General features: G+C 35.5%; 1 protein-coding gene across 2 annotated transcripts; it reads left to right on the top strand.

Moving 5' to 3' along the window:
• The first annotated feature begins 642 nt into the window (after positions 1–642).
• On the top strand, positions 643–14,403 carry st7l (suppression of tumorigenicity 7 like). 2 transcript variants are annotated; one of them, XM_051898276.1, is made up of 15 exons: positions 644–856; positions 2,836–2,918; positions 3,027–3,186; positions 3,260–3,314; positions 3,426–3,541; positions 3,637–3,715; positions 4,886–4,974; positions 5,056–5,156; positions 5,826–5,940; positions 6,042–6,114; positions 6,264–6,366; positions 9,153–9,303; positions 9,486–9,578; positions 9,732–9,871; positions 14,201–14,403. In XM_051898276.1, the coding sequence occupies exons 1-15, from the start codon at positions 688–690 to the stop codon at positions 14,294–14,296; spliced, it is 1,623 nt and encodes a 540-aa protein (XP_051754236.1). In that variant the 5' UTR covers positions 644–687; the 3' UTR covers positions 14,297–14,403. The 2 variants fall into 2 exon arrangements, with proteins under 2 accessions (XP_051754235.1, XP_051754236.1); XM_051898275.1 differs by having other exon boundaries at positions 643–856; positions 4,886–5,156.
• Positions 14,404–16,167: the final 1,764 nt, after the last annotated feature.

The raw sequence follows: 16,167 nt of genomic DNA, 5'->3' as shown, positions 1-16,167 counted from the left end.
AATTTAATTTTAATTAGCGAATGGTGATGTTTTCCCCTCAGAATTGAGCATTTATTCAACCTTTATTAGAGGATTTTTCTAACTCAACACACTGTCATTCAAGTATGCCAAATACTGAATGTAAATCTATTAATTAAGCTTACAACAGTAACATAAAATGTGGGCATTGTTTTGAGAGTACTGTGCGCAGTATGCATACTATATACTGCTAAAATACTAAGGCCTTGTTTCACTGACAGGGATTAGTTTAAGCCAGGATTAGGCCATAGTTCAATTAAGTAACTTTTACAAATGTGCCTTAATGTGTTTACATTTGTGCATCTTGAGACGAAACAGTGGCACTGATATATTTTAGGATATGTCAGTGCGAGTTGTTTTGAGTTAAAACGGCTCAAACATGCATTTAAGCATTGTCTTTGAAACCGGGGGTAAAAGTAATGTGTTAAAATGCTGTTCTGAACAGCCCATTTCACTATTCACTTAAAAAAAAAAAAAAAATTAGTATACAGTATATACTGCGCGTTATGCTAGTATTCCATTATGAACTTGTATTAGGTTTCACAACAGTCGTTAAAGAACTCTTGGGTATAAATAAACAGGAGCTGCGCCCTCTGGTGGAGAGCATCGGTACGGCACTCTCTCCTCCAGTATCCCACAATTCTAATGTTTACGGCTCGTCGGTGAAAGATGGCGGACAGCAGTGGCAGTAATCCTCAATCACCCGGTTTCACGGAGAAATTAAAATCGTGGCTTTGCTGGTCGTGGACGTACATATGTGCGCTTTGGTTCGCCATGGTCTTAACGATGGTTTACGTGCTGAGGAGCCCCCTGAAGCTGCAGGAGACCGTCAACGCAGGTTTGTGTTTCTGATCAGCTGTGTGTATGTTTACAGCCCAACACTGGGTATATTTGTTAATTAAAGGAAAAGTTCATACAAATATGAACATTCTACCATTATTTCTCTCATCCCCGTGCAAACCCGGAAGACTTTCTTTTTCTGTGCAATATAAAAGCAGAAATTTTGAAGTCAGTGCTGGTCGGTGTTTCCATGCAATGTCAATGAATGGTGGCTGAAGATGTCAAGCGCCCAAAATGACTCAAAATTACCATTAAGTATCATAACAGTAGTCATTATGACTCGTGCACTATATTACAAGTTCTTTTAAAGTCATACTAAACAGACCTGAATTTAAGTCATTATTGAATTATTTGTTGCGTTAAAAACTTTAGTTAAAGCAGCTGTCAAATGCGTCTAGAAAATGTTTTGTATATTAATGCCAGTCTGACTCAAATTTCTTAAAGCTTTACTCCCATTATTTCAGTTTCAAATGGTATCAGCTAAAGGCTTAAATAAAGTGGCATCGTAATTTTGGCATTTCGTTATGGGTATTAATATAATATACATATAATATTTGCACAGTACATTGTGCTTGTGATGTTTGAGTAATAGCAATATTCAGAGGAGGAATTTGTCAACACTATGTGCCATGGCACAATAAGCAGAATGGAAATATTTTTATGCAAGATATGGGTTAGGTTTAATCTTTTTTTTTTTTTTTTTGGTACTAAAGATGTTTTTAAAAAGTTGTACGCAAATAATCAAGTAATTTGTGGCCATATATTATGAGTTGTGTTCATAAATTTATAATAGAAATTATATATTTATAATCAACTTAACAAAAATATTTGTTTACTGTGACTAAATGTTTTATCATGTTTTATGTAAGATCATAGAATTTATAAACAGAGGTTGACTTCATGTAAGTCTAAAAAATATAATGTTTTGTACATTAATGCCAGTCTGACACACATTAAACTTCACTCCAATATCTCAGTTTCAAATGACATCAGCTAAAGATTTAAATAAAGTACCCTCATAATGCTTTATTTTGAAAATTTGTTATGGGTATGAATATCTACATATACAAGTGCTGTCAAATCAATTAATCACATCTAACAAAAAAGTTTGTAAATGTATATATGTGTGCATGTTTTTTGTGTGTGTGTGTGTGTGTGTGTGTATATATATATATATATATATATATATATATATATATATACACACACAACACACACAAACTTTATTGTTTGGTGGGATTATTTGCGATTAATCGACTTGACAGCACGAACCTATACGTATAATAATTTATAAGTATCATGTGCACGTGATGTTTGAGTAGAAACATTATTCAGCGGTTAATTTTAATATTAATTTAACATTTAATAATTTTATAACCATAATAGTATGCAAGATATGGGTTAAGTTAAATATTTTTTATTTTTTTTTGCAAGTAAGTAATTTGTGGCCATGTTTTATCAGTTGTGTGAGTACATATACACTGCTCGACAAAAAAAAAAAAAAAAAAAACGCTGTTTAGATTTAAATAGGCAAATACTTAAAAGTGTATTATTGGAACATTATTGCAGTGATTATTATGTTTCTAGCATGTTATATGTGTGGAAACAGTTCTTCTAACCCTAACTGGAGTGTGTAGCCTTTCATTTCTTAAACAACCATGTATTAAGATGTATCATGGCCATATTCCAGGATGACAATGTCAAGATTCATCAGGCTCAAATTGTGAAAGAATGGTTGGGAGGGAGCATGAAGAATCATTTTCACACATGAATTGACCTTAAATTCATTGAAAGTCTTTGGGATGTGCTGGAGTAGACTTTACAGAGTGCTCACCTCTTACATTGTCAATACAAGATCTTGACACAAAAATTGATGCACCTCTTGATGGAAATAATTGTTTTTTGGTCAAGATCTTGTATTGACCAAATGTATCATAATTCCTGTGTCTCATTATCTCACGTATTATTCATCCACAGCATCTGTGTTTTTAAACACTCTTACACCTAAATTCTATGTTGCGCTCACTGGAACCTCCTCGCTCATCTCGGGCCTTATATTGGTGAGTCTTTTTCTTGTGTTTGGTGAATTGGTTGTAAAATAATTATACTAAATAACAAACTTCAGTTTCAAAACTTGGTAAAAACACACACGCTTGTTTGTCTTTCAGATATTCGAATGGTGGTACTTCAGAAAGTACGGCACTTCGTTCATCGAGCAGGTGTCGGTCAGTCACTTGCGCCCTCTACTGGGAGGAGTGGAGAACAGCAGCTCTGCGGGCCTCTTCTCTTCAGTAAACGGAGATACAGAGCAAAGAAGCAACGTTGCAGGTTTTTAAAAGTTATTGGTTATCTTTCTAAACATTATAAAGCAAATGTAATAATGTTTAAGCTATTCTTTCAGAATGTAAAGTGTGGAGGAACCCACTGAACTTATTCAGAGGTGCAGAGTACAGCAGGTATATTACTTAAATGCCATCAGTTAATATATGAGCTTTTAAAAAATGACAGAAATCCATTTTTTTTATATACAGTATATAAATATCAAATTCATGAACCTTTCATTCCAGGTACACTTGGGTGACAGGTAAAGAGCCCCTGACATATTATGACATGAATTTATCAGCACAAGATCATCAGACCTTCTTCTTGGGAGACACTCAGCAGCTTAGACCAGAGGACTCTGGTTAGTCTCATGCTCTTCTACTTAAGAAATAACACCTAGATTTAATCAGAACTGACGTTTAATCATGGCTGTTATCTCTGTTGTTTGTTCTGCAGTAATGCAAAAGGCCTGGAGGGAGAGGAACCCGCAGGCACGTATTCGAGCAGCTTACCAGGCAATTGAACTGAATCGCGAGTGAGTTCAATGCGTCCTTGCAGTTATATTCAATTTAACATCTTCGGACGTGACTCATCCAGTCAGATTTTAGAGCTGGAATGGTATATTATTTAATAAAGAGCAATAAAAATGGGATGCACAGGGATGCACAATATGTTGGTACCATTTTGCTTATTTCTCTTTGATTTTATAAAATTGATCAGTATTGGATATTTTATTATGCATGCTCATTTTTTCTGTCACTTATATTAAAAAGCTAATTTTTAAAAACATAATAATAATTTGATAACACTATTAAATGTAATCTTTTGCAAATCTCAAAATGAAATTAATTTTGCATACTGTACATTATAATGTTGATGCCTAAATTCATTTGTATTTTATTTGATCGTAATTTAAATGTATTTTATATATATATATATATATGTTAGTGCTGTCAAACGATTAATCGCATCCAAAATAAAGGTTAATATAAATATATGTGTTCTGTGTATAATTATGTATATATAAATACACACACATACATGTATATATTTAAGAAATATTTGCATGTATATTATGTGTATATATATTTATATACATATAATTTATATTATAAATGAATCTAAATATTGTATATATAAATCAAAAAAAAAATTTCTTAAATATATGCTTGCATGTGTATTATACACAGAACCCACACATATATTATGTAAAAACAAACTTTTTTCATTTGGATGCAATTAATCGTTTGACAGCACTAATATGTGTGTGTATGTATGTATGTATGTATGTATGTGAGTGTGTATAATATATATATATATAATGTACATGTACACTTGTGGAAAAAGTTTGGAATAATTAAGATGAATGTTTTTAAAAGCAATTTTAATGTTTTTGAAATGCATTTATTTGAACAAAAATACAGTAAAAACAGTAATATTGTGAAATATTATTACAATTTAAAATAAGTGTTTTCTATTTTAATATATTTTAAAATGTAACTTATTCCTGTGATGCAAAGCTGAATTTTCAGCATCATTACTCCAGTTTTCAGTGTCACATGATCCTTCAGAAATCATTCTAATATGCTAAAATTCTGGCTGATACTAAAAAGCCAGTAATTACTTTCATGTTACAGTACATACACAGGCGTCAAAAGTTTGTCATTTTTTCTAACTCTCAAGCGTATGATTCTGTCTTTTGCAGATGTGCTGCAGCATATGTGCTCCTGGCTGAGGAGGAAGCCACAACCATCACAGAAGCTGAACGGCTATTCAAACAAGCGCTTAAAAGTGGTATGGAACTTTCACACTGTCACACATATGTACTCAGCACACAGTATCTCACGCTGTTGTTTATTACTGTTGCGTTCACAGCCGGTAAAGACACCAATCTTGTGGTCTACATCAAGCGCAGACTGGCCATGTGTGCTAGAAAACTGGGTCGCATCAAAGAAGCTGTAAAGATGATGAGAGATGTGAGTGAAGCAATATAACACATATAAAGTTCAGGTCTTGTGGCTGAATAAAGTTTGTATTTTAATGATTATCCTAGTGCAAAGTCTTGCCCCATACACTATCATAGTAAGTGCTGTAAATTTGTTTCTTTTTATTTGTTTTTTTGAGCCAAAAATATTTTCTTAATTGGCAACATGAATATTGAATATTCCTGTAACTTGTGCAGGTATATACATTTAAATTTAGTGCAGAATGTTGTCACATCCATTAAATGTCTTCAGGGCAAATTAACAATTCTAAACCTATTTTTGAACGTACTTTAACAATTCCTTTCCAGTTCTGCACCATTAAGAAATAAAAACTGAAAGAGAAACATTACTTTACAACCAAAGTAAAATATAAAATGATTGTGCCTTGTATAGCTTTTTATATAATTTTCTTTTTTTAAGCCTAAAATGTTGATGTTATTGTTATAAGTTGTCAATATTAGATGCCATCCATGTAACTAAAATTTTAAGCATAAATTACTCCCTGATGAATATATTCTAGATAATTTTTTATGAATACATTGAAACTCGGCTTTTACTTGAAATGTATACATACTCATATCACTAGACTGGACTTTTACTTTATTTTATAAGTGCCATATCATACTTCAATTATGCTCTGTTTCCTGTTTCCTTGTACAGTTAATGAAAGAATTCCCTTTATTGGGAATGTTAAACATTCACGAGAACCTTCTAGAAGCGTTATTAGAGTTGCAGGCCTACGCTGATGTACAAGCAGTACTCGCAAAATATGATGGTGAGCTCATTCAACTGTCATGTTACTGTACACTTCAGTCAGGACCAGGAAGTGATGCTAATATCAATGTTTCACTAACTATCTGATGTTTCCCCCTTCAGATATCAGCTTGCCAAAATCAGCTACTATATGCTACACATCTGCCTTACTGAAAGCCAGAGCGGTGTCAGATAAGTAAGTCTTAAGCATGCTGGAATGTATGAAATGATGTAAATAATTGTCTACCAATGTCTGTTATGTCTAATAATGCATAGCATAACCATATTATTGCATAGGTGATGTTTATGGATGCTGAATGAATCTGTATTTGTGTCGTATGGCAGGTTTTCACCTGAGGCAGCGTCTAGACGAGGTCTCAGCACAGCAGAGATGAATGCAGTGGAGGCCATACATAGAGCTGTGGAGTTCAACCCACATGTACCAAAGGTTCGAAATATATAAATATTTCCCCTTCTTGGGGGATTTAGATTTGCTAACCTCCAATAAAAAAAAAAACAACAACCTTATTTCAGTTTATATTGCAAATATTGAAGTTACAAGGCCAGACATCTCACTGTTATTCATGAGTGCAGACATATTTTCATGGCCAGGAGGTGATGCTGTTGTAGTATTTACAGTAAAGCACATTGTAGTCCTCTGCACTAAACTGAAACTTTTCTAACATTCACATCAGGAGCGCATTGTTTACAGTTTTGCATTGAACATAATTGCAGGTGTGCTTGTCGACCCAAAGCTGCCAAACATATATTTCCGTAAGCTGTGTTTAGGGTAAAAGTAATATCACCTTTGATATTTCTTTATGCTCTTTAAAGATGTTTTGACTCCCATCATCTATTTCTTTCTTTGTACCTGGCTTCAACTTGCCACTTTCCAAAACACTAGATCTGACTTCAAAGTACACAACCTCTTCGCACCCAAACACAGTCCCAGACGAAAGGGTATTGTGCGCCCCAGACATGCTGTATCAGGCTACAAAGTGCACCTGTTTGAGATGTGCAGCAAATATAAACACATACACCTGGTCTGTCATATGCCAAATCTGGCCCTACGGCAAAAAAGGACGCTCCATAATGAGCAAAGAGGGTGTTGAATGTCAGTACTATTACATTTGTGTGTAATAGTCTGTCCTGGAGTTATACCTCCATCTGTATAGATCCTGTATTTTTCTTAACCTTTTGCAAAAGGCTTAGGGTTGGAACACATTATTAAAGATCTTAAATGTAGTCGAACTTGTAGAGTTTGGGCAATGCAGTAAAATTTTACACTGTTACATAAGCAATAAGGTACAAGAGACCGTGACTATATTTACAATAAATTAATGAATGAAAAATTGTCCTTCATATCCTTATTATGTAGTAACGGCTTCATAAAACAAAAAGGCACTTAATGACATGCTAAATGTCATGATCTTTTGTACTTTATTGCTTGTCAGTGTTTTTTAAACATTTTGAATGCGATGAGCCCCTTGCTAAAATATAAAAACAGCCATATAGTGAACTTTATATTGTGTGAGAAACATATTAAGTATGATATTATAAAGCTATTGTACTGAAGCCAAAGAAAATATTATCTGGGAAAATATTTACTTTTTATTAAGTTGACAACATACACTATCATTGAAAATTTTACGGTCAGTAAGATTTTTAAATGTTTTTGAAAGTGTGTTATGCTAACATTAACAGTAACATTCTGAAATATTATTACAATTTTAAAAATAACTTTTCTGTTTTAATATATATTAAAATATAATTTATTCCTGTGATGCAAAGCTGAATTTTCAGCATCATTACTCCAGTCTTCAGTGTCACATGATCCTTCAGAAATCATTCTAATATGCTGATTTGCTAGTTGCTACTAAAGAAACATTTCTTATTTTTATCAGTGTTGAAAACTGTTATTTTTGTGGAAATCCTGATTTTTACCAGGATTCTTCTAGATGAATAGAAAGTTCAAAAGAACAGCAGTTATTTGAAATAGGTAACTTTTATCATGTTAAAAAAAGATTTCTATCACTTTTGATCAATTTAATGATAAAAGTATTTATTTCTTTCAAAGTAAAAATTAACCCCTCAAACTTTTGAATGGTAGTGTATGTTTTTCACTATTACAGTGGGGAAAAAGTGGAACTATATTAAGCAGTATAATTTGTTAATTGCATTAAATTGTTATTAAACACATTAAATTTATATCTTAAGTTAACACATTAACTGACATCCCAGAAATGTGCAAAATATAATGCATGTTGTCATCTGTCACTGGACACCTGCACCTCACCTTTACATGGCATCTTCAAGACCGCTGTAGTGTGATGTCATCGCTCAATGTCTGTACGGTCAAGTGAAAAGAGATACGAGACAGACTGAGACAGCGGCTTATGGGAGTTCAGCAGGGGCTTAAGAGGAACATCCACATAAAAGAGACCCATCACTGACACTTGATCCGCCATAAAAGACAGTGTTTGTGTGCGGGCATGTTGTGTAGGACAGCTGCCTGTCGAATGTCAGCATGATCATAAAGCTAAATAACCCACGTCTACGAAGCACATGTTTGTGTACATTCTGACATATCCATTGTGGTGATTATTACGGAAAGATATGTTTGGATATTTGTTCAAAATTCAGAAGGAGCGCTTGACACATTGTAGAGGGAATCGGTCGAACCAAGCTGCAATGTACAATAATCACAGCCAGGGGCATTTGGGAAGGTTATCCTTTGGATAATACCATTTAATCCTGCTGTATTGCCCTCTACAACATTCACCCTGGGGCCCGGAGCCTGGGACTGACTGCTCTCACACACACATACAGACTCTGTGTAAATATAAAGCTCTCATATATATGGGTGAATGTCTGGGTCACATTTCAACCCAAACGCTATATATTGCAGTAAGAAAATAAAGCAAAATGTAGCATTTTTTAATAACATTAATATTTTAGTCATTGTGATTATTACTGTCATTATTTTCCAATGCAATTCTCATTATTATATTTTTACTTTTGATAGTTTTTATTTATTTGTTTAAATGTTACAATTTAATAATATTATAAATAATATATTTATATAATGAAAAATAATTGTATATATAATAAATAATATCTTTCACTAATGAGAGTGGCATTTTGCTTATGATAATGAGATTTGGGGTAAATATGTTCATTATCCTGAATTTTTTTTTTTTTTTTTTTTTAAATGTGTTTTGTGTGTCGTTGCAGTATTTATTAGAGATGAAGAGCCTGATTTTGCCACCTGAGCATATTTTGAAGAGGGGAGACAGTGAGGCAGTGGCATACGCTTTCTTTCATCTGCAGCACTGGAAACGAGCAGAGGGGGCGCTCAACCTGCTACACTGTACCTGGGAAGGCAGTACGTACAGTGCACATCTTTTCTTTTTTAAACACCATCACATTCGTGTATAAAAGAATGGCATGGTATTATCATCGTGATACTATCTGAAAACCCCTGGAATTTTACTGTAAGCGGTTTACTGTAAAACTAAATGTAAATTATCTCACCTGATATCAGTCCACATCTTTTGGCTCTTGTAGCTTTCCGGATTATTCCATACCCTCTGGAGAAGGGTCATCTCTTCTATCCTTACCCAGGATGCACAGAGACCGCAGACAGAGAGCTTCTGCCTTGTAATTATACACATATCTGTCATTATATACAAATATTAACTGTTAGCACAAGCATAGAGTGTTAAAAGTCAAGAGGTGTGAAAATTAATAATAATAGGAACATTTTATAGACATGTTTTAAGGATATGCATTTTTTCTGTCTTTTTCTTCCAGCATTTCACGAGGTCTCAGTGTACCCAAAGAAGGAGCTTCCTTTCTTCATCCTCTTCACAGCGGGCCTTTGCTCCTTCTGTGCCATGTTGGCCATGCTCACACACCAGTTTCCAGAGCTCATGGGGGTGTTCGTCAAAGCCGTGAGTATCTGCACGCCTCACCAAACCCAAAAGTGTTTTTTTTTTTTTTTTGGCTTTCCTTTTGTCCCTCTTTGCCCTTATTATTTATTTATTTTTTTGTTTAGAAGAGAAAGACACAATCACTGAACTTCCAAGATAAACATTTCATTGTGTTGCAATATAAGAATGAAGTCTCTGTCAATGACACTCTAGACGGTATAAACCAATGTTCCTTATGAGACCAATAACTCTCTGTAATGTTCTATTAAAGGAACGAAATAGGCTGTGCATTACATTTTTACCACAGTTAAACACCCTAGCAAAATCCCACAACATCTTAAGCCTTGTTTATACTCGCCGTATCCGCACAAACGCAAAGGTGCGCATGGCAAATATGATGTCATCGCGGTGTGGGCAGTTGTGCGGGTTAAGTGCGCGAGACGCTATTTCGCGTGGTGGTGTGCATAGCATTTTTTGTAACTTTGTGTGCGGCTCCACTTCCGAAGATGCACGACTTTGAGGCAACTGTGGCCACCAGGTACGTCTGTGCTCGGGTCGGTTTCGCCAGGAAAATTAAAAGGATGTGACAGTTACGAGCACTCCTGAGAGCCTCTCTTCCATTCAGTGACACATGAAATGAACGCTTATACAATATTCAGGATTGTACAGAATAAAATATCCAAATTTTTAATGAAAATAAAGGTCCATGTTTAATAAAAATGTAAAAATATTTAAGAGATTTGTGTGGCAGCAAGATTTGCATGGTCATCCAATTTTCTTAGAAACCCTCTAAAAATAGATGTACAGTTAGATAAATATTATTATATTCATTATTAATACTACAGCTGCTACCACTACTACTACTAATATTTGTAATAATAATAAATCCTAATAATTATATAGTATATATAATGTTTTTTTTTTTAATAAATGCTTTTTCACAGTATTACTGATTTAACTGTAAGTTTTGCCTTTTGTGTGTGCGAGTTTTGCCACACACATACTAGAGTTGTGCGTGTAAACCTCACTCCCCTGATCACTAGATCGCGACTGATGCTAGAGACTGCGGTCTATAGCCTCCTTGTTAGAGCGCCCATCTCCCATGCCAGCGGACCCGGGTTCGAGTCCCACTTAGAGCGGGTGGTTCCAACAGGAGGGGTTACATATGTGTACATTCTAATATATATATATATATATATATATATATATATACACACAGAAGTTAGACAATGAAACTGAAACACCTGGCTTTAGGGACATCCCTTTCAGACAGCTTCCTCTTGCATCAACAGTTAGTCCTGTTGGATGTGGTTAGTCCTAGGTGGTGGTTTGCCAACATTACCCTGGATGCCATAGCTCTCGATACACCACAAAGACTTGCTGTCCTGGTCACAGATGAGCCAGCGAGATGTGCACCAACAATTTGTCCTCTTTTGAATTCTTCTCATTAAGTTGTGTGGATTGCAGTATTTTATGTACAGCTGTGCTACTGCTCTGCACTATTCAACCTTCACACTCTGCTCTTACTGATGGAATATAAAATCAGTGAAGATCGGCCACCAGGCCACACATATATAGGCGTGAAACCTCCAACACTATATTGGCCAGTGTTTCAGTTTCATTGTCCAACCCTTGTATATGCACAATACTTTAACCAGTAACTTATGTACAGTCCTTAGTATCAAGCAAGTCAATGAGGTAGGGTGGAAAATGGATAGGAGAAATTAAGAAGCATAAGTAAAGACACACAGGCCTTTAAATTGTTTGTACACTAACCTTTAGTCTTTCCAATCACCAGGATGTGCATTTCGTGGCGGTGCATTCTTGTCTTATCATTGATTACATTCATCTGTGTGAATTAATAGTGAGCGATTGATTTCAGAACACACTTGAATTGTTGCGCTAGACGCCATGGGAGGCCTCACCTCCGACACGCATTCAAAGTTGCTCTTTTTTCCGTTATACTCCCTCATTTGCCTGTGAACACACACGCGTGCTTTGTTCCCCATCCACTGCAAACATCTTGTTCTCCTTGGGGAACGATGCCCTAATTTGTAATTGCAATAAATTCCTGAATGTGAGGACATGCAGCCTCAATGGCCTTTATCTTTTTATCAACCTCGTTTGTCATCTTACAACACATATTTACGTTAGCACTATCTATTTCCTGGATCTGCGTTAAAATGGATGATACCTCTCTAGCCTCCACTCTGCTCAGTTTTCCTCCCTCTCCGACGTGCAGCCCAGGGCTTCCTTTCCCATATTCCGTCATAAACATCTGTTCATCCGTGAAATGTATCGCTTCATAAACACATTAGGGGCTTGTTTATGGTGGATAGAACTATGGAGGTTTCAGTGTTTTTCAAAGGGACTGATTCACGCCAGCTTTACGGTCTTAAAGTTGGTTGCCATCCAGAGATTTTTTTTCTCCTCTTGTTTGTGTCTGTCAGGACCTCCAAGTAGTAGCCCAGAGGGACAAACTCTATCATACTTACGTCTAGCACTTCAGGCACTTTAAAGGCAACTTTCTGACAGCTTGTGGCTCAGATACTTGGATAGTCCGTGAAAGAGGCAGACAACACAAGAAATGTGTGCATGAGCTTGCAAAAGCACTACTATTTTTTTAGTTTTAGGTTGTACAGGTGCTTTTCATGGACCTCATGTCAACATCATTTCACATCTGTCATGATCATACTGCAGTTTAGGGCTAAAATTCATATCAATGTAATTTCACAACAGTTGTTTTGTAAAAACATTTGTGTTTACTGTAGTACTTCAAACTACTGTACAGTCACTACCAGCGACTGGAAATGAAACTTCTCAAATATTTAAATATTTTAAAGGGATGTAAGAATTTTCATGTATTAATTGATTTTTATGTTATTGCCAGTGTGTGAGCCAAAGCTTTTAACAAAACTTAAAAAAACTAGACCTTCCCTGATGTCCTAAGTTGTCATTGACCTGCCTGTAAACCTGTAGACTGATTTTAAGGACTCGGGTCGGTTTTGCCAGGAAAATTCAAAAGATGTGGCAGTTACGCGCGCTCCTGAGAGCCTCTCTTCCATTCAGTGACACATGAAATTAACGCATATACAATATTCAGGATTGTACAGAATAAAATGTCATTGTCTCATGCGAAGAAAATTGATTAATTCAAATTACATTCTCACATAACCAGATCTATAGTCTCAAATACACTTTATAATCAAACTATTATAATAGTGTTTTAATTGGCCTACAGCATCTGTCGACATGATGCCAGTGAATTGTAGAGCTTGTGTAAACATACAGTATCCATATCGCTATGATCAGATGGTTTCTTAATGGCCCCTTTTTCCTTGCTGACATTTTGTTGTGTATTTATTTTGCTATTGAGAGCACACAGCATATTTACATATTCATCTAAACGGCGCAGACGTTTAGATGTTCGTTAACAGTATGTAGCTGCAAAGGTACCTATTTCCAACTTTTTTTTTCTTCTAAGCAAAGAATGAAAAAGAACATCGACGTGAGTATATCGGGGCCTTGAATCACGTTCAGCCTCTGTCCGTTACGTGCGTACGAGCATGAGCAATATGCTGGCTGCAGTTCACATAACGGCCACCAGTGTTGCTAATAACAAATATATAAATTTATAAACGGTTAGTTCCTGTCCTTGATTCTGATTGGTCAATAGCTGTGTTTTATTCACGATAACGGTTCTGTGTATCACTACACAACACCCTTAGCAAAGTAAACTGTATTTTCTCAATTGATATTGTTCATTGAAGCTTACTGTATTATGTAGAAGAGTATTGTGAGAAAGAGATCGAGTGAGCGAGTTTATTACCTGCATTCAGATTTAGCATTTTCCTTCAGGTCAGTCCTATTCATAATAAAAAAAATCTGTTTAAATGTCCGCTGCAATATCTTGTCCTTTTAACATTTAAGGGGTTTTCCAGTGACTGACAGCGCTAGTCAAAGCATTTGTCAGTTGCATCTTGTTCCGTGTTCACAACAATTCAGTCTTTTCAATGTAAAAGTCTTCACTACTGACTGACACACTCATAAAGACAGTCTTTGCCACCATCTAATGGCGTAATAATGTAACTTCTTTTGCTGAATTATTTTTTCCGGCGGAAGGAAGGCTTTAAGTGACCGTTTACTTAATAAAAGTTGCATTGATAAATATTTTTTAATATTTGTATTGTGTGGTAACCGTTTTATAAAAGCAATAAGGTACCCAAGGCTAGTGCTGTATCGTGAATAATTCACGGCTGAAGGGGTTGCAGGCACGGCCAACAAGTAAGTTCTTTGTAAATGCTACGTCACACGTCTTAACTGTTTTCTCTCCTCTCGTTCTCTCTGCAGTTCTTCAGCACCCTCTTTGCACCACTGGGCTTCTTTGCAGACAAGATGGAGAGTTTTATGCCCTCCTGCCTGTGGCATCAACTTGCAAACGTCTGACGTACACCAATTCACACATACTTGCACTCAAAAACACTACTGTACATGTAACATGTGTAAAGTGCCCACCTGTACTGACAATAAAAATGTTTTGGCTCTTTGACACATTTCTCTTTTGCTACAGTATTTATTGTCATCTGACATTGTTGAGTATAACAGCAGAAGTCAATATGAACATGTCGATTAAACGCCTGTCTCTCAACCTCTATGCCGTGACTGCCTCTAATCCCGTTTAAATATATGCCTGCTATGGCCTCCAGGCAGGTTGCCACGGTGATATAGTGCTGATGCAATCACTGAGGAAAAAGACTGGCCTTACCCTGAAGATTCAGCAATAAATAATGTGTCTGTTTTTAGAAGATCTCGCTAAACAAAAGTTCACATACACAGCATGAGGGTGAGTTGGTTACACAGATGAAACGGTATGTTCACACAATAATAGAATGAAGGCTTGATGAAACTGAATTGAAGACATTAGAAAGGACAGTCAGGCATTGCGGTTATGGTCTTAAATGTCACTCAGTTTGTGATGATGTTCTGTTCTACAAATGAGGCAGATCTGGGAGATGGTTGATGAATCTGACAAAATATGGTTACACATCTTTACATAAAAGTCAGGCAGAAAAGACTTAACAGGATGTACCACCAAAATCTAACGTTCAAGAGTGCTTTGCTATGGAAGCCCGTTTCCGCCACTAAATAAAAAAGTAATTTTTATCTTAGAATTGCAAGATATAAAGTAAAGATTCTGACTTTTTTTCTCACAATTGCAAGATATAAACAATTGTGTGAAACTTTTTTTCTCGCAATTCTGACTTTTTTTCTCGCAATTGTGTTTATATCTCAGAATTGTAACTTTATATCACGCAATTGCGAGTTTATATCTCAGAATTGTGACTTTATAACTCGCAATTGTGAGAAAAATAGTAAGAATTGTGAGATATAAACTTGCAATTGCGAGATAAAAAGTCAGAATTCCGAGATAAAAAGTCGCAATTACTGTTTTTATTTTTTATTTAGTGGCGGAAACGGGCTTCCATACTTTGCAGAGATAAGCAAAATCATATTTTAATTTAATAATCTTTTATGCAATAATAATAATATTTTCATTCCAGTTTTACTAAAGTTTTCTTTCCGTTGTTGTGGTGGCTTTTAATAAAGGGAGATTTATTGGCGGGCTTTCAGAAATGACGTTGCAAGTAGGCAAATGTATGATCGCACGCGGGAGGAAGGTCAGTATAAAACATTCCCATAAAATAAATACCCTTATATCTAACTTATACACGCAAGGTGCTAAATTTGTCTCATTATATACACCTTATTTTTAACGTAAGAGCAGGCGCGGGCGTTTTTACTTGAATGTGCAAGGCTTCCGGTTTGAGCCGCGTCCAGTTATTTTAGCTGTAAGGCGATAAAAAGATTGAACTATATTTAAATATGCAAAATTTACCAAAACACAAAGAGAAATAGAATAGGTGGTTTTAAAGCAAAAAGGGTTATGCATGTGGGTCTGGATTTTGTCTCTTTGGTCAGGTGCTAATCGTAAACTCTTTACTGTTTGACTGTTACAGTTTCTCAGTGTCATTATTCAGATGTAAATTATTATCAAGACCGCTGCTGAAATAGCAGCTAACAAATGTCACGTTATATTTGAGCCTTAATCACCATAGACATTGAAGGGCAAGAAGTTCCTCTGATGTGTGAGGATTATTTATGGGTGCTTGGGTAACTGTTTTTTCCATGTTTCCATGTGCCACTTTGAGTTTTGTAAATAGTGTCTTTTAAGATTATTTTTTTTCTTTTTTCTTCTGTATGTAGCTACTGTAAATAGTCAACATTACTAAGTGGGTTTTACCTGTAAATAAACACGG

The sequence above is a fragment of the Ctenopharyngodon idella genome, chromosome 6, assembly GCF_019924925.1.
Source record: "Ctenopharyngodon idella isolate HZGC_01 chromosome 6, HZGC01, whole genome shotgun sequence".
NCBI lineage: Eukaryota > Metazoa > Chordata > Actinopteri > Cypriniformes > Xenocyprididae > Ctenopharyngodon > Ctenopharyngodon idella.
The sequence above is the reverse complement of the archived record's forward strand: the minus strand, read 5'-3'. Positions and strand labels throughout refer to the sequence as shown.

What these genes read in the sequence shown, in the direction of transcription:
- st7l (XM_051898275.1), top strand. Translation starts at nt 688, where the DNA reads ATGGCGGACAGCAGTGGCAGTAATCCTCAATCACCCGGTTTCACGGAG. An exon ending in TCATCTCGGGCCTTATATTG is followed by an intron (nt 2,919 to 3,026) that starts GTGAGTCTTTTT and finishes TTTGTCTTTCAG; the next exon opens with ATATTCGAATGGTGGTACTT. An exon ending in GCAAAGAAGCAACGTTGCAG is followed by an intron (nt 3,187 to 3,259) that starts GTTTTTAAAAGT and finishes CTATTCTTTCAG; the next exon opens with AATGTAAAGTGTGGAGGAAC.